Genomic DNA, 27198 nt, shown 5'->3' with positions numbered 1-27198 from the left:
TGGCCGTGGGACCTGAGTTCAGATGCTTGGTGACTGAGCCGTATTTACGACTGTGGCAACTGACTCATATTTGTGACCTTCCAGCCAGCAAAGTCAAGGATGGCGGGGGGGGGGGAGCCAGATTCCCTTAACAACCATGTTACTCGCTTAACAACCACAGGGATTTCCCTTAACAACGGTGGCACGGAAGGTCGCAAAGTAGGGTGGAAGTCACTTAATAGCTGTAGAAGAAGAAGAAGAAGGAAGGAGTAAGTGAAAGAATCTTGATTTATTCTTTCTTCCTTACGTGCAGCTGCTCTCCGAAAGCCAGAGCAACATAGCGAGGCTGGTCAGCTCCGTCAGTGATATTCTGGAGACTCTGCAGAAGGATCGCGGTCTCGCCCGGCCACGCGTGAAAGCGGACCTTCAGCGGATCCCATCCCGGACAACGCGGCCCAAAGGATGCCCAAATGGTGGGTCAAATCCCTCCCCCCTTTTCCTTCGTGAGCCAGCGGTGCAGGCGGCCCTTCATTTATGTATTAGGAGCAACATGTCGCCATGTCCCCAAGTGAAGCTCTGACCCCCACGTAATTCAGGGCCTAATTATGAGCCTGTTTCCCCCTCCCCCACAGAGTGTGTCATAAATCATGTTCTCCCATGGAGCACTTTCGCAGGCCGTAGAGATCACTCTCCTCCGGCTGCTGCTGCTGCGGGTAACTTGGGAGACAGCCTTGAGAAAGATATGCCTGGAATGTGCTTCTCTTTGTGGCTGCTGTGCTGCTCCATCAGTTTCCCATCCCCTTCGCCTATGGCAACTCGAGAGCAGGCCAGGGATGCTTCGCGAGTTGACATTTGTCTTACGGCCACAGTTGTGCCCAAAATTTCCCTCGCTAGACAGATGGTTGCCAAGTGAGTTTTTGCCCAGTATGATCTTTCTTGAACACAGTCGTTAAGCGAATCACTGCTGGTGGTTAAGTTAGTCGCCCAGTTGTTCAGTGACTCTGGCTTCCCCATGGCTGGTCGGAAGGTTGCAAAAGGGGGTCACAGGACCCTGCAATCGTCATAAATATGAACCAGCTGCTGAGCGCCTGGATTTTCTGTCACGTGGCCACAGGGATGTGACCACAGTTGTAAGTGTAAAAATGGCCATAAATCACTTTTTTCAGTGCCGTTGTAACTTCGAACAGCCAAGGACAACCTGTATTTATGACAATCAACATTCTTCAGATGGGAAGTGTTGTCTTCCTCCTCCTCCTCCTCCCGTTTCCCCTTCTCTTTCTCCTTCCCCCTCTCAGCCTCTTCCTCCTCTCCAGAAACCCCACTCCCTTCTGGCACTGATGATGTTCCCTAGTTGGGTCATGAAACGTCTGCAAGAACGCCAAGGTCTCTGAGCACCCCCAGAGTTCAGCCCTGAGCCACAATTATTCTCCCCCACCCAAAACATCTTAGAACAGGCCCATCGCACTTTCAGAGTCCATTTCCCTTGAAACCACGCCTGGCCTGAGTCCCTTCGCACCCCTCGGTGAGCGTTTCCCCTGGAACCTGAGGTGGAGATGTCCTTCTTTGAGAAGGGAAACCGAAGCCTTCCACCTTCCCGTAGGAGGCACACCGTTTGCCCAGAGGACCGAAATACACGTTTTTGTGGTTTGGCAAAGCGGAGGGAGAAATCTCTTCCCGTGTCCTCCATCCACTCTGGGCCTTCATTGGTCCCACAAATGGACCCTTCAAAAGTTCAGACCAGGAGAAGGAAGGCGGTTTGGGGACCAACGATCAGACCAGGCCAGAGAGCCCCACCTGAGGGCTCAAGGGAAGCTCTCCTCAGGCTGCCTCGTTCCCTAAAACGACCCTTTCCTTCCCTCTCTTGCTGCAGGCTCAAAGCCTCGGGACTGTTTTGACATCTACACCGGTGGCCAACAGGGTGATGGGGTCTTCTCCGTCTTCCCCACCCACTACCCCGAGGGGTTCCAGGTTTACTGCGACATGACCACCGATGGTGGAGGATGGACGGTAAGCGAGTCCCTTCTCCCCTCTGAGCTGGAGCCACTTGGCCTCCCCTCAAGATGCAAGGGAGGAGAAGGGAACCAGGGAGGGAGGGAGGGGGGGTTTCTTTCTCGAGGAAGGGGCAAGGAAATCTGTTCTCCTTGGGCAGCAAGGGAAGGGATGGGTGGGTCGGAAGGAGCTTGGAAATTGAAAAGAATTTCTAAAAATGTCTATGAACCTATATCCTTCCTCGACTCCTGCCAATGTCTCTGCTCTTCAGGTATGAGGAAGTTCCTTTCTTTCTTTCTGTTTCCTTCCTTCCTTTTCCCCCATTTTATTCCTTTCTTCTTTTTTCTGCTTTTCCTGCCTCCCTTCCTCCCTCCTTTCCTCCCTCCTTCCCTCTTTCTTTTTTTTCTTTCCCTCGTTCTTTTTTCTTCTGCTTTTCCTTTCCTCCCTTCCTCCATTCCCTTCCTTTTGCCAGGCATCCAACCTTCTTTCACCCTTGGGAGAATAAAATCTCTCTTTTTTTAACCTACACCCCAAAGTCCATCATAAAGTTAGAAAAGAAATGGTAACCACATTTGACCACATTTGATTATATATTTTTTTCAGGGGTGGGGAGGAGAAAAACAACCAGAAATGGGCTTCATCGTGCGGGTGTAAAATAAACTAATTTCCGGAGAACAGCAGATGGGAAATAAATCTATACAAGTGTAAATGTGAAAGATTGCAATAATGTCAACTTTATTATTAATAGATGTGGATGCCTGGGCCATTTGCAGTACAGAAAAGGGGCTGTTTGATATGCCAGCAGTTAGAGGCTCTCTGGGTACAGTTGAATTGATACACCATCATCAACATAATGAGCCTCGGTTTGTTTTAGCGTAGAATGTTAAGTGCTTTCTAAAGAACAGTTCAGATCCGTGGTTTGCAAACTTGGTAACTTTTAAGATGTGTGGACTTCAACTCCCAGAATTCCCAGGCTGGATGAGGAATTCTGGGAGCTGGTTCACACATCTAAAAGTTGCCAAGTCTGATAATTTAAAAAAACAAAACCCAGCAACACCAGGTTTAAAAGCTGTCTGGGCCCCAGAGTTTGCTGCTTAATCTTCTCCATTGCTTTCCCTTGTTTGATTCCCATCCTGAGCAAGGAAAAGGTTCCTGTGCCTTAAATCAATAAACCAAATCCGGATCAGTTTCTCATGGACTGTCTGGATTTAGAGCTAGATGGAAGGGTTAGAAGTTAATTGATGTCTCCATGGTTACATCCATCCCATGAAACCTCTGGACTGGCTGGATTCCGAGCCAGCTGGATGTCACTATTTCATTCTCTTTTTCCTGGAAAGAAATCTCACCCTAAACCTGTTGGTTGGGAATTTGAGGATCATAAAACCAACTCCCTTCCTTCCTTTTTCCTTCTTTCTTCCCTTCCTTCCCCTCCTCTCCCTCCTTCCCTCCCTTCCTCTCATTCCTCCGCCCTCCCTTTTTCCTTCTTTCCTCCCTTCCTCCCCCTCTCCTTTTCTCTCCTTCTTTTCCTTCCTTCCTTCCCCTCCCCTTCCTTCCTTTCTTTTTCCTTCTTTCCTCCCTCCCTCTCTTTCGTATTTTTTCTTTCTTCCCCTTCCTTTCTACCTACCTTCCTTCCTTTCTCTCCCTCCCTCTATTCCTTCCTTCTTTCCTCCTTCTGCTTGTCAAAGCGAAGCTGAAACATTAGCAGCAGTTCAACCTACTTTTCACAAACGACACTTCCTTATTCATGTTGTATAAATCCAGGAGGCTCCAGCTTGGTTAATTACTTGAATGGGGAAATATTGGAGGGGGGGGGGAAGTTTCCAACTGGAGTAGCAAGCTTTGTTTTGAAAATAACAGATGCTGGTACTATTTTAGGCAATCTTGCCAAGAAAATCCTGCCTGGTTTTCCTCTGTGAAGTTGTCACGAGCCAAAATTGACTTGAAAGAAACCTGATTGTGGTTTTTTCCCCACTGTTCCTTTTGTGTGTGTGTGTGTGTGTGTGTGTGTATGGGGGGGGGAGGGAGGGAGCGAACAGTTGCAGACTTTGTACAGTCCTTATTCTCTGGAGTCCCCATGGATTACCCACCACTTTTGTTTAAATAAATCTACTTAAAGAATAAAGAGGAGAAGAAGTCGCAAATGTCTACAGGTGTAAATTACCGGCTTTCCGGTTCTTTCACCTCCAATATTATTATTTTTTTTACAAAAAAAGGAGTGTGTGACCGAAAGGCAGCTTCAAAGACACCTTACCTGCCTCTAGAAACCTCGCCACGTCACTTCGCCAAAATTCCCTTCTGCCCCCCCCCACCCACCCCCCACTTTTTAATGGTGTTTCTTTTCCTCTTCACACAATTACGCTTAAATAAAGATTGGGTTGTGCGAAGGGAGGAATTGATTTTAAAAACACCCGACCTTTTTCCTCGGCAACATCCCAGCACCCTCCTAATTTGTTAATTAATCTTTTCTGACAAATTTGTGGGTAGAACGAATATGTAACCTTCGTGCGAGCGGCTTTCGGAAAAAGGGGAAAAAAGCCACCACCTACCTTCCCACCCCAGGGACCATCTCGGTTTCACAAAGAGAGCGGGAATACATTATTATATGATGGATGTATCGATACTTTATACATGCAACCAAACACATCTTGCAGCTTTTCAAATTGATTCTCATTTCAATTAACCTCAGAAAGTCCCCCCCCCCCCCAAGCGGGTAACAGGACTTCACTTGAAATTCTTCTAGTTTTTGAAGTTCTTTAGACCTGGCACTCTCTGAATTAGGGAATAACCTCTTTGAGCTTGGTGGTTTTCTTGCAGACGTTTCATTACCCAGCTAGGTAGCATCATCAGGAGGAGCAGATTGTGGAGTCCTTGATGATCTCGGATCTCTTGCTTTCTTTCTTGCAGACATTTCATTACCCAAACTTGATAGCTTTACCACTGCTGGGGATGTTATCTAGTTTGGCTCACGAAACATCTGCAAGTAACCTACTCAGATGGCACCAAGGAGCCCTCATGACACCCCTGAGCTGCAAATATTCCCCTTTATTCATACACAGAACATAGAACAATCGGGTGGGAAGGGCCCTTGGAGGTCCTCTAGTCCAACCTTCTGTTTGAGGATCCCAGACAAAAGTCTTGCCAATCTCTTCTCGAGGCCCTGCCTTCCGTTGATGGGCACCTGCAACTTCTGGAGGGAAGCCGTTCCACTCCGTTCAATCCTTCTGTCGGGAAATTCCTCCCTATTTCTAGATTGGATATCTCTTTGATAAGCTTCTGTCTGTCACGTCTATCATTTCTCTCCATCCATCCATCTATTTATTAAATTTTGTATACCGCCTACTCTCAAAAGAGACATCTGTACTTCTTTACCTGCCTGTCAAACCCCTTTTATTTACACAACTGTGAATTCCTTTCATTCACGGTCTGCAAGGCTTAGTAAAACAGTCTTTTCAAAGGAATGTTTATCCACACGAACCTTATCTCGCTTGGAGAGCCTGCCAGATAATCAGTTTCCAACCGCAGGGCAAGGCAACGCTTGGCACAGAGTCTCTTACAGTCACAAATAGAACTTTCCACTCTTGAAACAACCGAAGGAATAAATTGTTTCCGGCAAAAGCCCCCTCCCCCTCCGCTCCTCCTTTGTTTCCTCCGTTCATCATCCACCTGTGGCTTTACTCCCAAGTCGACCCTGATTTCTTAGTTGTCCTTGTCCTCTGGCAGCTCTGCGCATGCGCACACTGGGAACAGGCTCCAGCTGTTCCTCTGCCTCACTGCTGTCTGGCTCCCTCTCTGCCTCCCTTGTCTGAGCCCCTGTCTGAGCTTCCCTCCGCCCCCCCAGGACTGGCCCATCTTCCTTCCCAAACTCCTCCCTGTCCGACTCTGCAGCCAGCTCTGCTGCCCGCCTGAGGGCCACAACAGGGGAAGCATGGAAGCTCATTCATTTCATTTCCCCTCCAGCCGTGGTTATTTTTTTCAATCAACACATTGGCTACGTGGCTCAGCAACCGAAGCCCCTGGGTACAAATTCACGGCAGATTGTCAAATTAAATCATTTACACCCTTTGCTTGGCATTTCCCAGCAAATTGGCCAATGAGGAGGCTTGCAGAAAAGCCAGTTCGGCCCTTCGGTGGGTGGACGATCCACGTATTATCCAGAGTCATAGAAAAAGGCCGACAGAGCAAAGCAGGTTAAGTGGGGCCAGGCGACACTCAGGAAGGGATGATGATAAAAAAAACAAGGAATAAATGCAAAACATCGAGGCAGGAGAAGGAACTCGAGCAGAATAACCTTGTTCCTGTCGACAGGCTTTCCAGGTAGACCAAGCAGGAAACATGACAGATATGTTAATTCTACTTTATTCTACAGCTACGTTAATAGAATTTTACACGTCTGAAAGTACAAATCTCCCACCATTTCTATTAAAGCCAGAGAAATTGGAGAGGGGCCTTTTGGAGTCTCTTTCTCCACCCATTGTAGAGCAGAGGGCTGGGCTCTCTCTTCTCGGTTCCCTGAGCAGCATTTCCTTCCCTCGTCTCTCAAAGTCTCCCTCACACACTTTACACTGGCTTCCCAAATAGAACATAGAATCACAGGACTGAAAGGGACCTCAAGAGGTCTTCTAGTCCAGCCCCCTGGACAAGGCAGGACACCTTGTGTTATCCTGGTCAAGTGGTTGTCCAGGTTCTTCTTAAAAACCTCCAGTGATGGAGCACCCACAACCTCCGAAGGAAAGCCGTTCCACTGGTTGATTGTTCTCCCTTGCCAGGACGTTTCTCCTTAGTTTTAGGTTGTTCCTCTCTTTGATAATCTTCCAGCCATTGCTTCTTGTCCTTCCCTCAGGGGCTTTGGAGAACAGGTGGAGGCGGTCTTCTCTATGTCAGCCCCCAAGAATTGGAAGAAGACAGTTATCGTCTCACCCCTAGTCCTTCCCTTGGTTAGGCTAGACATAACTAGTTCCCTCAACTGTTCAAGGTATGGTGTTGTTCTCACTCAGGCTTCCTTAGAAAGCATGAAGCAGAGTCTGGGTCCCTGCAAAACCCCTTTTACTTACACAACTGTGAGTTCCTTTCATTCACGGTCAGCAAGGCTTGGCAAACAGTCTTTCAGAGGAATGTTTATCCACACGAACCTTATCTCGCTTGGAGAGCTGCCAGATAACCAGTTTCCAACCGCAGGGCAAGGAAACGCTTGGCCCAGAGTCTCTTATAGTCACAAACAGAACTTTCCACACTTGAAACAACTGAAGGAACGAATTGTTTCCTGCAAAAGCCCCCTCCCCATTCGCTCCTCCTTTGTTTCCTCTGGGAGGGGCCGTTCATCATCCACCTGTGGCCTTCCTCCCATGTCAACCCTGATTTCTTAGTTGTCCTTGTCTTCTGGCAGCTCTCCTCATGCGCACTCTGGGAACAGGCTCCAGCTGTTCCTCTGCCTCGCTGCTGTCTGGCTCCCTCTCTGCCTCCGACGCAGAGCCCTCGTCTGAGCTTCCCTCAGCCCCCCCAGGACTGGCCCAGGTTCCTCCCCAACCTCCTCACTGTCCAGCTCCACTGACCGCCAGAGGCCACAACAGGTTTACCCTCCAGGCCTTTTATCATCTTTATTGTTCTTCTCTGCACACTTTTTAATTGTCTAACTTGGACAATTCTTGGAAAGACACACCACATTTCTATTCTTTCTTTCTTTTTAATCCTTGCCCCACTACGTGAGCTGCGGCCTGGGGCAGAAGTGGATATAAACTGACTGTGTGTTTCTTCCACAACTTCATCTCAACCCTTTCAGCAAATTCTGAAACTCCCTTGGGAATCAAGAGTTCGGTTAAATGGTCCCTGGTGCTCTATAAATCCTCCTGGATGAGGTCAGTGAATTTCTCCAACTCAAAAGAGATTCCGCAGTCAGCAAACTCGCCACAAACTGCCAGCTTGTTTTCTGAATTCGAAAGTAAACCAATATTGCTCTGTCCTTCACTGGGGGGGGAGGCCATTTCTTGTGGCCTGCCAGTGGCTAGTGAAGCTGGCAGCAGATTCGGAGAGTGAGGAGGTTCGAATCCCTAGCGCTGCGTAACGGAGTGAGCTCCCGTTCCTTGTCCCAGCTTCTGCCAACCCAGCAGTTCAAAAGCACGTAAAAAAATGCAGGTAGAAAAATAGGAACCACCTTTGGTGGGAAGGGAACAGCGTTCCATTGAGTCATGCCGGCCACATGACCACGGAGACGTCTTCGGACAGCGCTGGCTTGTCCGCTTTGAAACGGAGATGAGCACCATCTCCCCCTAGAGTCGGGAACGACTGGCAGTTATGTGCAAGGGGATTTTACTTTTAGGTTTGGAAAGATCCTTTCTAACTTTTTCCCCCCGATGCCCATTATTCATCTGTCAGCTCCTCCAAATTTTATGCCCCAGGCATCGTCCCTTCCCCTTCTCACCCACGGTGTTTCTAGCGTCCCACCCCACCTTAATAATGTTATCCCATTTCTTCAGGCGCGGCTGCTGCAAAGAGAGAAAATCTATCAATTCCACCCCTGCGATCAAAGCCTGCGTGGCAAAGGGCCCTTTGAAATTATTCAGGGCAAGTACACAGGACTCAAGGTCACCGAAAGCCCTGGGTACGAGCCTCAAAGGCGCTTTCCCAAAAACTAAGCAGAGGACCGTAATTTCTAACGGGCCAAAGAGGGAGCGATTGTATTCCCTGCATTAATTAGTTTAAATAAATTACATTTTGGTTACATTTTGTGCTCAATCCCCTTCCGTCCCAACAGCCCTGCCTCGCTTTCAGCATATGGTCTCCAGCCAATGTAGGGCTTAACTTAAAAAAAAACCCAACGGTTTCTTCGTTTGCGAGGAAAACAAAATGATGATAATAATTTATTTAGTTTTTCTAAAGGGAAAAGAGATTCTTCAAGAGCAGAGGCTCAGCGTTGGTGAAAATAATGAAGCAGCTTCCCTCAGTTTTCTTCAGGTGATAGGTTCGATTTTTAAGTTTACCTTAGATAAAGGTAAAGTTTCCCCTCGCACAAATGTGCCAGTCGTTCCCGACTCTAGGGGGCAGTGGTGCTCATCTCCGTTTCAAAGCCGAAGAGCCAGCGCTGTCCAAAGACGTCTCCGTGGTCATGTGGCTGGCATGACTCAACGCCAAAGGCTCACGGAACGCTGTTCCCTTCCCACCAAAGGTGGTTCCTATTTTTCTACTTGCATTTTATTACGTGCTTTTCAACTGCTAGGTTGGCAGAAGTTGAGACAAGTCACGGGAGCTCCCTCCATTACGCGGCGCTAGGGATTCGAACTGCCAAACTGCCAACCTTCCTGATCAGCAAGCTCAGCGTCTTAGCCATTGCATCTGACTCCGAAGGCAGCTGATAACTGTCAGAGGGTCCTGCCCCCCTCTCTGCCTCCGACACAGAGCCCTCATCATCAGAGCCTCCCCCAGACTCCAGGACTGGCCCAGGTTCCTCCCCAACCTCCTCACTGGCCGACTCTGCTGCCTGCTCTGTTGGACGCTGGTGGGCCACAATGCCTAGTGATCATATCCAGGAGTGTCTCTCCTTGATATAAACCTTGAGAAGAAATGCTGGTTGCCATCTTGAAGCTCTCCTACAGTCATCCCCATCTTGTTTTGAGGTGGTATTTAACTCATGGACCCATTTTATTTTATTTTTGCTAAAACCCATCTCCCTCTTTCCATTCCTACATCTGAATTGTCAGTTGCTGATCTGCTTGCTTTTCCCTCGATGGCTGCTTCCCTTGGCAGAATGCTATCAAGATGTCACGGTGAGAATCTTCAAATAATTCGTCACTAGGCCCACCAACGCCCTTCAAAAGTCTTCCTCGCAAAAGGCACAAATGCTTCACTCGTCTTATCACCAAGGACAATCCCGGCAGCCTAATTAGCATTTCAAATAATCATGATGATTTTCTGGTCCTTCGAATGCTCTGACAAGTTAGCAGGATCAGCCAATATTGTATTAGTATTAGCTGGAAGATGGAAACGATCTCTTCCCTCTGCCTGGTTGCTAGGAGTCAATCCTGATTTGAGGGCACTTAATTCACTCATCAATACGGAAACAGGCTCAACCCAAGGATGTCACTTGGCTGGATTTGCAACTACACTTAACCATGTTTAGCCATGAAAGCAGAACAGCTGCCTTCACAAATGTGGCTAGCTTTTGTTCTGACCGAGGCTTCCCAAGAGCCTCCTGGTCCCGACAAAAACCCCTTTTATTAATTGACTGTGAATTCTGCTCATTCGCCTCCAGCAAAGTCTTTCAAGGGAGGATTTACAGTCACAGACCTTATCTGGCATGGAGAGCCGACAGGCCGATCTCTGCAGAACTTGGCAAGGAGCCTCGGAGAGTCACGAACCAATGAAGCGAACTAATTTTGTCTCCTGCAAACTCCACCCCCCTTTCGCTCCTCTTTTATGTCCTCTGGGAGGGGCCATTCATCGTCCACCTGTGGCCTTACTCCCAAGTCCACCCCTGTTCTTTAGTTTCTCCCTTCCTCTGGCAGCACAAGAGCCGAGGTGGCGCAGTGGTTAGGGTGCAGTACTGCAGGCCATTTCAGCTGACTGTTATCTGCAGTTCAGCGGTTCAAATCTCACCGGCTCAAGGTTGACTCAGCCTTCCATCCTTCTGAGGTGGGTAAAATGAGGACCCGGATTGTGGGGGCGATATGCTGACTCTGTAAACCGCTTAGAGAGGGCTGAAAGCCCTAGGAAGCGGTATATAAGTCTAACTGCTATTGCTACTCTGTGCATGCGCACTCTGGGAACAGGCTCCTGCTGTTCATCTGCCCCACTGATGTCTGCTGATAACTGGCATAGGGCCCTGGCCCCCACTCTGCCTCCGACACTGAGCCCTCATCAGAGCCTTCCCCAGACTCCAGGACTGGCCCATCTTCCTCCCCAACCTCCTCACTGGCCGAATGTGCTGCCAGCTGCACTGGCGGGCCACAACAGCTTTGATCTTGGTTACTCATCTTTCTGCCTTTGCATCTCAACAGAATAACAGCGTTAGAAGGGACCTCAGAGGTCTTCTAGTCCAACCCCTTGCTCAAGCAGGAGACCTAATACCATGTCAGACAAATGGCAGTCCAGGTCTCCTTAAGAACCTCCAGGGTTGAAGCACCGCGAACCTCTGGAGGCAAGACCTTCCGATGATTAGTTATTCTAACTGTCAGCATCTGAATTTTGATCGTGTGACCACGGGGATGCTGCCAACGGTCGTAAGTTGTGAAAACAGGTCATAAGTCCTTTTTCTCAGTGTTGTAACTTCGACTGGTCTCTAAAGTAAATGGTTGGAAGCTGAGAACTACCTAGAAGGTAAGTTCAAAACTGTTGTCTCGAAATGAAGATTTAGCTAGCGCCCAAACTTTTTAACTCAACCAAAGGAGGAGAAAAGCTGGAACAAGGAACCCTGTTTAAAAAGTACTGTGTGACTTTGTTCCCGCAGTCCAAGCTTTGCCACCTTCTACATCTTCTACATCGTTGGTTTTTTTTTAAAGGGACATTTGATCTGGGTTTCTAAGCTGAAATCTTCAGGGAAAGGCTAACGGATCTGCTACACAGAAAATTGATTTTCATTTCGCTTCCCACAATTAGGTTATTTTACCAGGAATGGCTTCTTTTTTCTTTTATTTTTGCCTCGCCAGGGTCTCAGGCCTGGACTAAATTTTCTCCCTCTTGGGATTTAACAAATAGATGAGTTATAAACGAATACTTGATCTAAGACAATCGCTTAAGCCCTTTTGTTTCACCTTCAGCACCAAGACCTGCTAAATTTTACCTGCTTTCGAAGCCATGTTTTTTTTTAACCTTTTAACAAACCTATAGACCAACTTTGGTTCATTTTCTGAAGCTGGAAGGAAACGCTGTTCAGTTTTCTGGACCCTCAGTTACGTTAGCCGACATTTCTTGCATAACTGGGTAAATAAAACCAGTTCCTTACAGATGCAAGCACAAATCTCAATGCTTTAGCTTTTAGCAGATTTACTGACTTGCACTAGCAGAGAATAAGACTTATTTTCACACTCCTACTGGCTATTAAAAGGCACTTCCTGAACAGCAAAGAGTTGAGAGCTTTAAGACTTCCAGAATTCCCCACCATCCATTCTGGCAACGATAAAGCCATGCCCTTATTCTGATGCCAGCTGTGGGAAGAGAAAAGAAGGGGAGACGTGATACCAGTCTTCCAATATTTGGGGAGCTCCTACAAAGACAAGGGGTTCAAAGTATTTTCCAAAGCCCCAAATGACAAGATCAAAAACAATGAGCAGAAACTCATCAAAGGAGAAGCAAAAATTAACCAAGAGGCAAGAAAAACAATAACGGGTGGAAATTCATCAAAGAGAGCTCCAACCTTTGACTTGCCTCCAGAAGTTGCTCCATCACTGGAGGTTTTCAGAAAGAGGCTGGACAATCATTCTGTCAGGTTTCTGAACTTAGCCCCTGTTTCTTTCCCTCCCCTCAGCCTGTGTCATAAATCACATTCTCCAACGAGGTGCACACCTCACAAGCCTGCTGCAGTAATCTGAGAACACATAAAGTTGCCACACGTATTGTGTAAGGTCTCCTACTTGAGCAGGGGGCTGAACCAGAAGACCTCTGAGGCCCCTTCCAACTCCATTATTCTGTATTCTAAAATATGCTCCAATTTTTCCAAGTGCTTTAGAATCCAATTGCAGTCAGGAGAAAACTCAGCCATTGAGAGGAGTCCCACGTGGGGAATTTTTCAGGAAATGAGACAGATAAAAGATGGACAGAGTTGGGAGGGACCTTATGGGTCACCTAGTCCAACCCCCCCCCCTTTCACCCAAGCAGGAGACCCTACACCATTTCTGACAGATGACAGTCCAGTCTCTTCTTGAAAGCTTCCAGTGATGAAGCTCCCACAACCTCTGAAGGCAACTTCTCTTCCATGGATGGATTGTCAGAAAATCTCTCCTTCTGGCCTTCAGGTGCTTTGGAAAATAGCTTGACCCCTTTCTCCTCTCTGTGGCAGCCCCTCAAATATCAGAAGGTTGCTATTATCATGGCTCTCCTGGTCCTTCTCTTCCCTAGACCAGCCATGCCCAGTTCCTGCAACCGTTCATCATATGTTTTAATCTCTAGTCCCCTCGTCATCCTGACTGTTCTTCTCTGCACTCTTTCTAGAGTCTCAACATCTAAGCCTCCCTCCTCCCCCCTCGAGTATGGCTCAATATTCTCTAATTTTAGACAAATAAAAAAAACCTCCCTTCATCATCTCCCTCTTTGCTGCAAAAGGGACGGCGGTGCTCTTCAGCAGGCAACCCGGCCCCCACTGCGTTCCTGGGCTGTGCCTTCCTTGTTCACCCTTTCATGTTTTTCCCAGCTATTTTTTTTTAATGAGACCTTTCTTAATTGTTCCCCAGCAGCGCTGTGTTTTTTTATTATTATTTCTGTCTGCATTGTTTGGCACCTCAGTTTGGTCTCCTTGATGCATTCATAAAAGGAAATTATACTGCGCCCAAGAATGCAAAAAACAAAGAAGCCTCAAAACCAAATAATAATAATAATGCAAAAGGGAAAGGGGGGGGGCTGGGAAAAATAAAAAAAGGAAAGTTTTTGCCGCTCAGCTGCAAATTGGGAGGCTTTCTCTTCACCAGAAGATCCAAACTTCAAAGGGAAATAGCAGGGAGAAAAGCCACGTTTTGTCTAACCCCAATAAAGTCACTGTAGTATATCGGAAGAGAGGGTGTGTGTGTGTGTGTGTGTGTGTGTGTGTGTGTGTGTGTGTGTGTGAGAGAGAGAGAGAGAGAGAGAGAGATAACCTAATCACAAATAATTTATGCAGCATGAAATTGCCAGAAAGTCCGTTGCAGATTTAAAAAAAACAAAACCAAAGGCTGAGAATTCACTTTGTGCAACTCAAGAGAGATTAATGTTTTTCAGGATATTAATGTACCAGATTACCCAATTAATTAGTAATGGAATGGAACAGGACAGGACTAGACAAGGCAGAATAACAAAGTTGGAAGGGAGCCTGGAGGTCTTCTAGTCCAGCCCCATGATCAGGGAGGAAACCCTACACCACTTCAGACACAATGGTTGTCCAACATCTTCTTAAAAACGTCCAATGTTGGAGCATTCACAACTTCTGGAGGAAAGTTCTGTTCCACTGATTAATTGATCTCACTGTCAGGAAATTTCTCTTTAGTCCTAAGTTGCTTCCCTCCTTGATTAGTTTCCACCCATTGCTTATTGTCCTGCCTTGAGGTGCCTTGGAGAATAGCTTGACTCCCTCTTCTTTGGGGCAGCCCCTGAGATATTGGAAGACTGCTATCCTGTCTCCCCTGGTCCTTCTTTTCATTAAACTAGACAAACCCAATTCCTGCGACCATCCTTCCCACCGCTGGCATCAAACTTGGTACACAGATGACTTCTTCTCTGGAAACAAATATTGTAGGGGGGGTAAGACACCCCTAACGCCCCTCAGGGTGTCTGTTATGTTAAGATACAGCCTGTTGTGCCTTAAAATGGCTTCTACTGTGCTGCACAGTGGAGTATCCATGGTAACGGTTTCACAGTACTCCACAAGGCGGCTCCCTCTGGTAAGGGGGGAAATCCAACATTAGAAATTATGCCGGGACATTTCCCCCTATCGATAAACACCGGGCTATCGGTTGGTCATTGAATAAAGGAAAGCGCCTCTGTGTTGCAGATGGTTTTGGAGAAAGCGGGGAAGCTCCTGAGATGACCCTCTGGGGGGCCCTCAGGGCATCTTCTCGAGCTCCTTTCCAATTAAATGTGAAGCCAAGCTAAGTTCAGAGCGATGAAATCCGGGGATGAGAGCTTAATGAATAGCAAGCGGTCAGTGGCATTTTCCTTATCCCAGTCAATAAATTAACCTTTCATCAAAGGAAGACGTCTCCCTGGGCTAATTTGAGAGTCTCACCAGAAAACGGATTGTTCAAAAAGTCTTCTCCAGCTTGGGAACCCCCCCCCCCCCCGGGCGGCTGAACTGCTAGCGGCTGGGAGAGCCTTTGCTGAGAATCTGGGAAGAAGAAAAGCTACCTGTGATGCTGCCCAGGTTAAGAAGGCTTTGATTCACAGGTAGAGAAGGGTTGATTGATGCACCTTCATCAAATGAGTGTTGACCTTCAGCAACCCCAGAGGTAAAGGTTCTCCATGGTGACCCGTCTCTAACCTGGCCCTTCAGATCTTCCAGTGGGTCTCTCATCACTACATCCACCTTGTTGCTGGTCACCCTCTTCTCTTTAGCATCTTAGAAAGAGCCGAGGTGGTGCAGTGGTTAGGGTGCAGCACTGCAGGCCACTTCAGCTGACTGCTATCTGCAGTTCGGCGGTTCAAATCTCACCGGCTCAGGGTTGACTCAGCCTTCCATCCTTCCGAGGTGGGTAAAATGAGGACCCGGATTGTTGTTGGGGGCAATATGCTGACTCTCTGTAAACCGCTTAGAGAGGGCTGGAAGCCCTATGAAGCGGTATATAAGTCTAACTGCTATTGCTATTGCTATCTTTGTGGAAATAGCATAGCTCTTAGTTAGATGGACGGATGGGTAGATGATGGATGGGTGGGTGGGTGGGTGGGTGGAGGGAGATATGGATTGATTATCTGCATCAGGTCAGTGTTGACCTTCAGCAACCCCAGAGGTAAACGTTCTCCATGGTGACCTGGCCCTTCAGATCTTCCAGTGGTTCTCCCATCACCACCACTGGAACTGAGTGACCCTCTAAAGAGAAGAAGGCTACTTCCACTAGTCGTTGCCAGAATGGATGGTGGGAACTCCAAGGTCCCTTCCAACTCTATTACTGTTTTACTGGCAACTCTGGAAATTGCATAGCTCTTACTTAGATGGATAGATTGGTAGATGATGGATGGATGGATGGATGGATGGATGGAGAAAGGGACGGAGGGATGGGATGGAGGGATAGATGTGTCATCAAGTCAGTGTTGACCTTCAGCAAGTTGAGGACGTGCGCCGTAAGGTCTGATAATTGGCGGAAAGGGGGCGGAGATGCTAAGCGGCACCCTTTCCTTCCCCCGACGACCCTTTCCCACTTGCGAGAGGAACGGTCGTTGGCCACAACCAACCCCGTCGGGAAGGCAGAGGGTCTCCGGGCAGCCCGTCTTAAAGCAGGAACTTTCCTTCCCATCTGACTGGAGGGCTGATTTTCCGCACAGCCTCAACCCCCTATTAGTCTTGACAGGCAGCCTTTGTGGACTTCCCGATGCCAAACCACTCCAGTCTAATTAGCCAATTTCCAACCCTCCAATTAATGCACATTTTGCACTCAAAATCTAATAAGGCAGCGTGATGGCGAAAAGCAGGAGCCGGGGGGGGGGGGGGAACGAAAGCGACAGGGACTCGGCCATCAGCAAGCGGAGTTTTGTGGGGGGCGGGGGGTTAGGCTTTTTTTTGTATGTGTGTGTATTTTGGGGTTTGTGCCCACCCGTGTTAATTCTGTGCCCCTCCTCCAGGTCTTTCAGAGGCGCGAGGATGGATCGCTGAATTTCTTCCGCGGCTGGGAAGCTTACAAAGATGGATTTGGAAAACTCACGGGAGAACACTGGCTGGGTATGTCCACCCCTGAGGAGGGTTGGGCAGGGAGTCCTAGTCCTGCGCTAGGCGGGAGAGCTAGATGACTTTGAGCCAAGCACAAGGAGAAGGGGAGTTCTAGCCCCACCTTAGGCATGAAAGACAGCTGGGTGATTTTGGGCCAATCGCCAGGAGACAAGCGAGATAAGGTTCGTGTGGATAAACATTCCTCCGAGAGACTGTTTTACTAAGCCTTGCGGACCGTGAATGAAAGGAATTCACAGTCGTGTGAATGAAAGGGGTTTTGCCAGGGCCAAGACTCTGCTTCATGCTTGTTAAGGAAACCTGGGCCAGAACAGTTTAAAGCAGTAAGAATCCCATCCTCAAGTCTGGGCTGGAAGGGACCCTGGAGGTCTTCTAGTCCAGCCCCCTGCTCAAGGCAGGAGTCCTTGGTACCCAAGGTCAGGAAGGGGAGAAGGAGAAGCGCAAAGCTGACGGATTTCTTCCTCTCTTCTTCCCCAGGTCTGAAGCGAATCCATGCTCTGAGCACACAAGGGGCCTATGAATTGCGCATCGACCTGGAGGATTTTGACAACGGCACGGCCTTCGCCCATTACGGGACTTTTGCCGTTGGCCTCTTCTCCGTGGACCCGGAGGAAGACGGCTACCCCATCACCATTGCTGACTATTCTGGAACAGCAGGTGGGTCCTCCTTTCCAAACACCTGCCTCTCAGGGGGGAGCCTCGCTTCTTTCTTCTCAGAGTCCTTGGGGCTCTCTGAGCTCGGCTGTTTCTACGCCCATCCAGGTAACATCGTCAGTGCTGGAAGAGAGTGGAGAGTGGAGGGAGGAGGAGGGGGAGGACTGTGGGGCCATTGGTGCTTTCAGGCGTTTCTTCATCATCAGTGCTAGTAAAGAACTCATGGCGGACTACGATGCAATAGGCCCAGCCTAATCAAATACATCGAGACTGAAATACCCCAAATCAAGGGCCTCATCGACCTTGGCCCTACTTTCAGTTTGATGGATAAAACGCAACACTGATGACATTACCTAGTTGGGTCATGAAACGTCTTGAAGAAAACCATCAAGCTCAGAAAGCACCAAGGGCCCCACCGTCCTCCCCCCCCACCCCACTCCCTTCTAGAACTGATGAGGACCCCAAAGCCTAGCAAGGACTAGGCCGAAAGTCACTAAATGAAATGTTATAAATTGAGGACTACCTGGATATGTTTTAACCCTTGCATATTTGGTGTGCAATTTTTTCACATTCTCATTCTGAGGGGAGATAGGAAGGGGGAGGGAAACCCCGCTGCTCCTTGCTCAGAATGTGGAGAGAACCCCCCTCCCCAAGCCCCATTAAACAGCCTGGCCTACCACAGTGGCAAAACTTCCACCTCAGAATTTAAATTTCATGTCGGAAATCAATATTTCACCCCAAGGTAAAGAAGGCTTCAGCCGGAATATCCACCCTGCAAACGTGCTTGGAAGCCATCCGACTGTGAGGCTGATCTGGAAATGAGCATTTCTGGTTTTTCTGACAGGGGAAAAAAGGCCACGGTGTTTTATCTCCGCTGCCTTAGGAAATCCAACCAGCCAGACTATTCCTGGACTCCCAATTCTGTTCGCTCCCTTAAGCCTCCCTCAAACCTGCTTTTGCAGAATACAGAATTACAGCATCGGAAAAGGACCCCGGAGGTCTTTAATCCTGAGCTCAAGCAGGGGTCCCCCAACCTTTCGGACCTCAGGGACCACTAAATTCATAATTTTAAATCCTAAGGACCACTAATACGATCTGCCTAATGACCGGGTGGTCGTAGCTAGGTGGTCATGTGACTGGGCGGGTGTGGCCAACTGAGTGTCACTTATGTTGAGTGGCGCCTTGCCAGCCCCTCCTCGCCTGCCCACCTGAGCTCCTTAGGGCCCCCACGGAAAGCAGCTGCTGGAGCTAAGCAGCCCCCAGGAGAAAGAGTTGGCAAAACAGCTCGGTTCAAATTGTATCTGGCCGAGACGGAGGCTCAGCAGAAGCACCTCACTGAGGACTAGGAGCATAGGCTTTCCAAGCAGAGGGAAGACCTGCAGGAGTTCAAGGCCAGGTGCCTGGAGGCTCAGTGGGCTGAGATGCTCAGCCAGTTCCAGGCCATGATGCCGTCCCACTGGAACGAGGCTCTCTGGCTCTTCGCCCCCAGCGGCTCTTCCCTCCAGCCTTTGCCCAAAGACCCCCACCAGGAGGACGAAGCAGACCCCAAGTCGGAATTTCTTCCCTCTGCTGACCCCCACAAAAAGACCCCGAAGGGGGAGACTCTCTACAGTCACACACTTGACTCTTCACCACCAGTTCTGGCCAGGTGCCGAGGTGCAAAGACAAAGGATGACCTTGGCTTTCCAGAAAGGATTTTGTTATGGCTACACAGCATCTCACTCCGTACAGCCCCCCCCCTCCCATTTTCCCACCATAGAAAATGCCTAGTAGAATAATGAAAGACCCAAAAGAATAGATGGCTGCAGCCCTGACAGGGGCATCCTAGCATAAATTGTCATTTGATGCTGGAGACAGTTCTCACAGGGGGTTGATGGGTCTCCATGCTGGATGTCCCAACCAAGATGAGGTTGGAGACATCCTCACAGAGGGAGAAGTTTGAAGTTTGAAGTTTTATTTTATTTATATGCCGCCCTATTCCCTAAAAGGGACTCAGGGCGGCGAACAACTCCAACGGGAAGGGGAACATGCAAATACAAAATAGACCTCAGTAGCTTCTTCTACCGTTCTATGGAACTCCATTCTGACCGACCTAACCTGCTTTCTCCCTTCTAGGCGACTCTCTCTTGAAACACAACGGCATGAAGTTCACCACCAAAGACCTGGACAATGACCACTCGGAGAACAACTGTGCCGCCTTCTACCACGGGGCTTGGTGGTATCGCAACTGCCACACGTCCAACCTGAACGGTCAGTACCTCAAGGGCCACCACAGCTCCTACGCAGACGGAATCGAGTGGTCCTCCTGGACAGGTTGGCAATATTCGCTCAAGTTCACCGAAATGAAGATCCGGCCGGTCAGAGATGAGAAATAGCTGAAGCCCCCCCCCCCTCTTCCTCCTTTTGTTCCTCTCCCACCTTCCCCTTGAGGCTGACTGTGGTTTTGTCTGGAGCAGTGGTCGGCAACCTCAAACACTCATGGAGTCACAAAGGTCCTAACCGGAAGCCCCCCGTTCAATTTCGGAGCCGACTGCAAGTCCGTTTTCCCCCCCACGACAGAGTCTCCTCCTAGCATGGCGTCATTTTTCCTCTACCTGTCCTAACCAAAATCCCCAACCCTCACCCTATCGATTGTGGAGCCGACCGGCGACAGGGAGCCGCAGCATAGGGATGAAGGAGCCACATGCGGCTCCAGAGCCCTGGGTTGCTGACCCCTGGTCTGGAGAAACACAGAAGCTGAGACATTCCCTCGCCCACCTCTTCCACTTGACACTCGTGTCAAACGTTCCCTTTGTGTACTCAACCGGGTCTTTTGGAGAAGACGCGACTCGTATACCTCTCTCTGGTGGGAGACAGGCGTCCTTGTACATCTGTGCTCTGCACTCAAAAGGACAGGCTTCTCTCCTCACTTCATCCTGATGGGTCCAATCCAGTCACGGCAAAACTATGGAGCCCTCTCTGCGGGCACGGGAGCCGTCGCCCCAGCTCAGTTCCATCGCGCAGGCGTGCACGCCTCCCGCCGGCCAGATGATTTTCAGGCCTCTGCTGCACATGTGCCCTGTTTCTGCTCCCAGGAGGCTTCAGGGAGGTCTGCTAGGCTCAAAACACGGTCTGGAGGGGGTCGCGCACGCATGTGAGGGGGCAAAAGCAGCAGGGAGCGGGGGGTGTTGCACAGGCAGTGCATTATGGGTGTGGGCACGCGTACACACACTTTCGGCATGCGAGGACAAAAAGGTTAGCCATCCCTGGTCTAATCCTGTACCCTACCAATTCGAGATGTGATTTTAAGAGGGGTCCTTTGCTCTCCTGAGAAATTAGCCTTGGTTCAAGAGCATCTTCTCCGGGATCTCCATTTTAAAAAATGCCCTAATTATTTTTATGGAGAGCCACACATTAATTATTCAGCCAAGGTGAGCTCCAACAAGGAAGACGAGGGAGGAAGGGTCTCACCGCTAACAAGAATGTGTCACAGTTTGGGAGATGCTCAGGGTGAAAGCTATAACGAGGGAGGGGGGGGAGACAAATTGCACAGATGGAGATAGGAGGTAAATTTATTGTTGGACGCTAATTGGTTTTGTTGTCTGAACGCTACGGAATGCAGAAATGGGTTGGTGCTAGAGAGCTAGCTTAGTGCCCGGCCAACAATGAGAAAAATGTATTTTCCATCTGGATGAATCAGCCGAGAGAACCCAGCCGCGCGGCAGAAGATATACAGGACTTATCAAAGTCAAGTTCCTGAGGTTTTCCATATCCCACTTCGATCTAGTGTAAGTTGTGAGTTACCGTATTTTTCTGGAGTATAAGACGCGCTTTCGACCCCACTAAAAAGAGTGTGAAGATTTGGGTGTGTCTTAAATACCGAATGTAGCCCCGCCCACCCGCCAGCCCCCACCCTTTGCCCTCTGCCTCCCAGCAATTTGCCTCCTTGCAGCAAACAGCAAACAGCTTGTTTCAGTTTTCAGCACAGCCTGATTAGCAGAAGCAGCTGATTTTGGATCGGCCTCTCCCAACCATCAGCTGTTTCAGGCTGCAGGGATTGTTGTTGCCTGTTGCCGCCTCCACGCACCCCATTGTCAGTCTCCGCATCCCGTTTTCAGCCTCTGCATGCCCCGTTTTTGGCCTCTGCATCCCGATCCAACCGATAATTAGCTGTTTGTGCTAATCAGGCTGTGCTGAAACTGAAACTGAAACGGGCTGTTTGCTGCAAGGAGGCAAATTGCTGGGAGGCAGAGACAGATTTTTTTCTTCTTCTTCATCACCAAAGTCTAGGTGCGTCTTATACTTTGGAGCGTCTTATACTTCGGAGAGTCTTTGTAGACCCTTTGTAGAGTTGAAGAAGGTGGGAATAATGATGGTGACCGGAACAGCCATTCCAGGAAACAAAAGGAGATATATTTGTAGCTGGCAGTTGAATTGAGGGGATCCTGGAAACATGGAAATTAAAGTCTCTTTTTCAACATAAATCTACATGCAGGTAGTCCTTGATGTAGAGCCATTCACAACAGGTGCAGAATGCCAGGGACCCAAATTTCTTTTGCTAAGCACACCGGTTTTTAAGTGGGGCACGCCCGGTTTTAGAACCGGGTGTCATGGTTGTTAAAAGGATTGTTGCAGTCATTAAGTGAATCACATGGTCAGTAAGCAAATCTAGCTCCCCCTCCATTGCCTTTGCTGGTTGGAAGCCACTGGGAAGGTCACATAAGACAGTCCGGTGCTGGTGGCCAAGCACCTGGTCACATGTCTGTCAGGATGCTGCAATGGTTGTAAGTGCGAGGACTGGTTGTAAGTGTGAGGACCGGTTGTAAGTAAGTCCCTTTTCCAGTGCTATTGTAACCTCAAACCGTCACTAACAAATGGTGGTGAAGTCAAGAACTGCCTGCCTAATGTTTGATTTTATATCCTTTTATTAGAACATGCATTTTTTTTGTAAATATTGTCTTGGTTTTGATCTCGGATTTTCCTTTGTAAAGCCAAGTTATAAACAGAAAAATTAAAATGGTTTATCCTTACCGATCTTTGTCGCTTCCTTTTCTCGGGTCCCTTCTTTCTTCCCTCCAAGAAAATTCGGACGCTGTCATTATTTCTCTCGGGATGCCCTGGGTTAGAAATGGAGATGGTTACGATGCTGACAGGCCGTCCTCGGCGTAACACCCACAGCGGACCCCAAAATTTCTGCTGCTAAACGAGATGATGAAGCGAGTTTCTGCTATGTTTTACCACCTTTCCTGACACGGTTGTTAAGTGAATTGTTGCACTTGTTAATGTCACCACACGGCTGTTAAGTGAATCTGGCTTCCCCACTGATTTTGCTTGACCGAGGGTGGCAAGAGGGGACCACACGACCATCGGACACTGTGACCATCATACATGTGGACCAGCTGCCAAATTTTGATGACATAATTTTGGAGAATGCTACAACAGTTGTAAGTGGGAAGAACGGTCACTCTTTACAGCGCCGCTGTAACTTGGATCACTTAACAAACGGTTGTAAGTCGAGGCCTACGTATCTTTGAATTTACGGAGCCCCTGGGGTCTTCAACCCACATTTTCATAGCTGGAGCTCCAGAGGAATCCTTCAGCAGAATCCTCTGTTTAAGAAAGCCTGTTAAAGTTAAAAGATGTTGCTTTTTCAGTGGTGGCTCAAGGATAGGATTGCAAGCTTGGTTGGGAAAAATAATATCCATACAGCTGGCAGGCGAAAACTTGGCAATTTGACTGTTTCTAATTTCTCCCTAAGGGCTCAGTGGCTGAGATGCTGAGCTTGTCGATCAGAAAGGTCGGCAGTTCGGCGGTCCGAATCCCAAGCGCCGTGTAACGGAGGGAGCTCCCGTGACTTGTCCCAGCTTCTGCCAACCTCACAGTTGGAAAGCACGTAAAAAATGCAAATAGAAAAACAGGAACCGCCTTTGGTGGGAAGGGAACGGTTGAATCATGCCAGCCACATGGCCACGGAGACGTCTTCGGAGAGCGCTGGCTCTTCGGCTTTGGAATGGAGATGAGCACCATCGCCCCCTAGAGTCGGGAACGACTAGCACTTATGTGCGAGGGGAACCTTTACCTTTAATTTCTCCCTGAAAAGTTGGAGCTGCCTTTTGTCCGGGAACGGTTCTCGCCTCTGTTCTGAGAGTGTTTGCACGCTTCAAAAACCAAGACTCTTGTGCTATTTGTCCGGAGCTGACAAAATCAAGGCTGAAAAATATGAACAAACATATAATCAGCTGCAGCTTGTATCACTTTGGAATCTCTTTAAAACAATTTTTGACTGCAAATGAGGTGGGGGTCTCTCTCTCTTTCTCTCTCTCTCCCTTTTTTTCCTCCCTTTTCCAATGATTTCCTTCCAGAAAAAGAAAAAAGAAAAGAAAAAAAAAACAGAGAGAAAAAGAGAGAAAGGGAGGGAATAATTTCCATTTCCACTCAGATGGGGTAAGGAAGATTCCAACTCTGAATTCTTGTTGCCCTTAACTAGCCTGATTTAAAAAAAAATTGGATGCATTTGGATAGGACTTTCCTAGGGAATGGGAGATTCCTTCGTTTTTCACACCATCAGTGTGGAAGACAGATGTAAACTGAGTGCTATTTAGCTTTGGAAACATGTAGTGTTTTTGCAAATGAAGTGGGCTGCAAGCAAGGCTGTTAGGATTTGTCCTCTCTTCTTCCAACAACTGACCCACCCTGATTGTAGCACTGATGATGTTACCACATTGGGTCATGAAACGTCTGCAAGCAGCCAAACAACCTCAGAACTACTGTATGTAAACAGGGGGAAAAGTCACACTGGTAGTGATGATGTTACTCGGGTCTTATAGCTCGGAGCTACTGTATATAAACATGAGCAAACCTCAACTTCCTCCTAGCACTGATAATGTTACCTAGTTTGGTAATGAAATGTCTGAGGAAACAACTAAGCTCAGAGAGTACCTCGGTTGTAGTCCTCCTCTTCCTCCTCCTTCCCTCCACAAAACCCACTCCTGCCTAGCGTTGATGATGTTACCTATGTGGGTCATGAAATGTCCTCAAGAAAACAGCCAAACCCGGAGGGCCCCATGGACCCCCCCATCTCCACCCCTCGGTGGCCTTGAAAAACCTGCAGTTAGAAAGCAGCGGTTAAGGTTTTGCTCACCGCCATTGGAAAATGCAGAGTCATGGCAAGGAGTGCCTGCGGGAAAAATAACAATAATAATTCTGCCGAGAAATTCAGAAGCTGCCGGTTGGTGAGTGAAGTAGCCAAGATGCTCAGGCCAGACGTGTTTGTAAGCTGGCTTGTTCAGCTCAAAAAAAAAAGAGCCACGCCAGTCTCCCATTGTTAGCCCAGAGATAAAATGAAATTATGTTGGTCCTTTCAAGCCAAGAGACTTTTTCCCATCTTGGTTTCAAATCCAAGACGTGAACACATTGAAATGAGAGGTTTGATGTTGTCTGACCCATCGTGACCCCATGGACAACGTTCCTCCTGTCCTCAACCACCCTCTGGAGTCCATTGAAGCTCACACTCCATCCAGCCCCCTCCTTCTCTGCCGTCCCCTTCTTCTTCTTTTTTGCCCTCAGTCTTTCCCAGCATGAGGCTCTTCTCCAGGGAGTCCTTCTTCCTTCTCATCAGGTGGCCAAAGTCTTTGAGTCTCCTCTTCAGGATCTGGCCTTCTAAAGAGCAGTCAGGGTTGATCTCCTCTAGGACTGACTGGTTGGATGGCCTTGCCATCCAAGGGACTCAATGCAGGAGTTCTTCTCCAGCACCAGAGTTGAAAGGCCTCCATTCTTTGGCCTTCCTTATGGTCCAACTTTCAATCAGAGGCTGGTAGGAGTTAAATGGGTTTGCTGGTTTTCTCGCATGTGCAGAGTGGCCAGACGAAGGGAAGAGCTAAAGAAGAGGGGTCGACTTGGGAGTAAGGCCAGAGGTGGAGAATGAATGGCCCCTCCCAGAGGAAAGAAAAGAGCGAAGGGGGAGTGGAGTCTGCAGGAGGCAAATAGTTCCCATAATTGGTTTGTGACTCTCCGAAACTCCTTGCCAACTTTTGCAGATATGGGCCTGGCAGCTCTCCAAGCCAGAGAAGGTCTGTGACTGTAAATCCTCCCTCAAAAGACTTTGCTGGATGTGAATGAGCAGAATTTACAGTCGATTAATAAAAGGTTTTTTTTGTCGGGACCAGGAGTTGGCTTGAGGCTCTTGGGAAGCCTCAGCAGACAGAACAATTTCTTCTGATGGGATTCAACAGGAATGGCAATCAGGCTGAGACCAAAGATTCCCAGTTGTGCTGATGTCAGAAAAGAGACTGGGAGGAGCGGGAGGGCAAGACGGGAGCCCAGCTAATCCCAGGCCGGCTCTCCGATCCCCGCTGATCTTTCAGGGGCCTCCCTCAAAGATTGAAGGATTAGCCGGGCCCTCAGCCGTTCCCCAGAGTTGCAGAGGCCGGCTTTTGAAGCTCTTCATGCAATTCCAAACCCGTTCAAAAGTAGCCACTGAATTGCAGGCTGAGATAGGCGAGGAAGTGAAATAACTCAGAAAGAGAAGCAATTGTGATATTCACTCTCTTTCTTTGCTTACATTTGGCACCGAGTGGAGTCCAGGAAAAACATCTGCTAAAGAAACAGGGGTGGGGTGGGGGCGGGGGGAGGTCCCTGCTTATGATATCATCATAATGATTGAAAACATCCCAATTGAAAGCAGAAAAAAATTCACAGCAATCAAAGGACCCACAACTCTCATTCGGTAACAATGAGTGCACTATTTTTGCACCCCGGTGATCCTAAGGTGTGTGTTGTCTCTATCAGAGGCACCACACTGGCCCAACAACAACAACATGCAGAGACTCCCGCAACAGATCAACCATTTCCTATCTACATCCTAGGTATTTTGAGATTCTGACAGACTAACTCGTACCTTTCTTGCACCACTTGTGTAAACATCAGCCTGGCGAAATCTCGCTGAAGCTTAAAGGGACTTTGGGCTTTTTTATTTAAAAGCTTCCTGCTTCCCCTTCTCTTTTGAAGCACTCCTTAATAACTCTTCAGTCTTGTTTCCAAAGCCTGGTTTGTCCCAAAGCGAGGACCATGGTCTGCCCCAAACCCTCTTCACTTCCTTCAGCAGTCCTAGTTCTTACCCATGAATCAAGGGTTTAGGTGGGCTTAAAGAGGGTTAGGAGGGGGGGAGAAAAACCAGGGTTTTTAGAGGCTTCGCACACAAATTAAATGAGAGCGAAGGGCAGAAGCAATCAAGGCGATTCTCTTGCTTTTCTCCCCTTCTCCCGTGGAGCTTTCCTGGGTCTCATCAGGTTGTCATTTCCACCGTGTCCCAACCATTCATTATGGTCTCTTAGGCCCTGGAATGCGCACAGCAATAAGCACAATAAAGGGAAAGGTGAGGACTAATGAGGTGCCTTATTTAAGGACAGAGAAGCGGCGACATCCAGACCCATCTGCAAAACCATCCGAGGAGGTCTGAACCCCGTAGGAATAAAAACGTAAGTAATTCAGCCACCTTTAATTTATAACTCCATTCCATCCGTCCCTCCTTCCATTTCTCCATGCATCCGTCCACTGTTGCATCCACCCATCCAATACTTCCTAACCTTATTATTTGAGAACATCTGTAGCTCAGGGTTGAATGGAGGCCTCCTCGGGGGCTCTCCAAGCGTGGTTGCTCTCCTGCAGACATTTCACGATCCAGCTAGGTAACATCATCAGGACTAGAAGGGAAGGGGGTTTGTGGGGAGGAGGGGGAGCGTGGGGTCCTTGGTGCTCTCTGAGCTCGGCTGTTTTCTTGCAGATGTTTCATGACCCAAACCAGGTAAAATCATCAATGCTGCTCCCCAGCTGGGCCACGAAACGTCTGCAAGAAGCTGAGAGAGCCCCAAGGACCCCTTTGCCTCCTCACCAGAGTTCCGCTTGTCAAACAATCGCTTGGCTCTTCAATTAGCTCCTCAACTAGTTCCCTCTACTACCTCCTCTTAACTGATATCGGTGGTTATGGCTATTATTACTCTGCTGCTTTGCATGCGCACAGAGAGCTTCTGCCCTGGAGGCAAATTCTTTGT

The 27198-nt window shown here is 48.6% G+C and overlaps 1 protein-coding gene and 1 long non-coding RNA gene across 2 annotated transcripts in view; one reads left to right on the top strand and one right to left on the bottom strand.

The window, feature by feature from the left end:
* FIBCD1 (fibrinogen C domain containing 1) overlaps positions 1–19638 on the top strand; it is a 42252-nt gene extending 22614 nt beyond the window's left edge. Inside the window, exons 3-7 of the mRNA XM_087704943.1 lie at positions 293–452; positions 1850–1986; positions 16414–16510; positions 16994–17173; positions 19286–19638. Coding sequence (XP_087561069.1) covers positions 293–452; positions 1850–1986; positions 16414–16510; positions 16994–17173; positions 19286–19545 — 834 coding nt within the window. The 3' untranslated portion in view covers positions 19546–19638. The remainder of the gene's footprint in view (positions 1–292; positions 453–1849; positions 1987–16413; positions 16511–16993; positions 17174–19285) is intronic.
* LOC148048622 (uncharacterized) overlaps positions 1–27198 on the bottom strand; it is an 87401-nt gene that overhangs the window by 55412 nt on the left and 4791 nt on the right. Inside the window, exon 2 of the long non-coding RNA XR_015695498.1 lies at positions 22181–22266. This is a non-coding gene — a long non-coding RNA (uncharacterized LOC148048622). The remainder of the gene's footprint in view (positions 1–22180; positions 22267–27198) is intronic.

Source organism: Thamnophis sirtalis, unplaced genomic scaffold (assembly GCF_051295495.1).
Source record: "Thamnophis sirtalis isolate CommonGarterSnake01/CBP01778 unplaced genomic scaffold, rThaSir2_p1.2 scaffold_2, whole genome shotgun sequence".
Lineage (NCBI taxonomy): Eukaryota > Metazoa > Chordata > Lepidosauria > Squamata > Natricidae > Thamnophis > Thamnophis sirtalis.
This window is presented reverse-complemented; position numbering and strand designations above follow the sequence as displayed.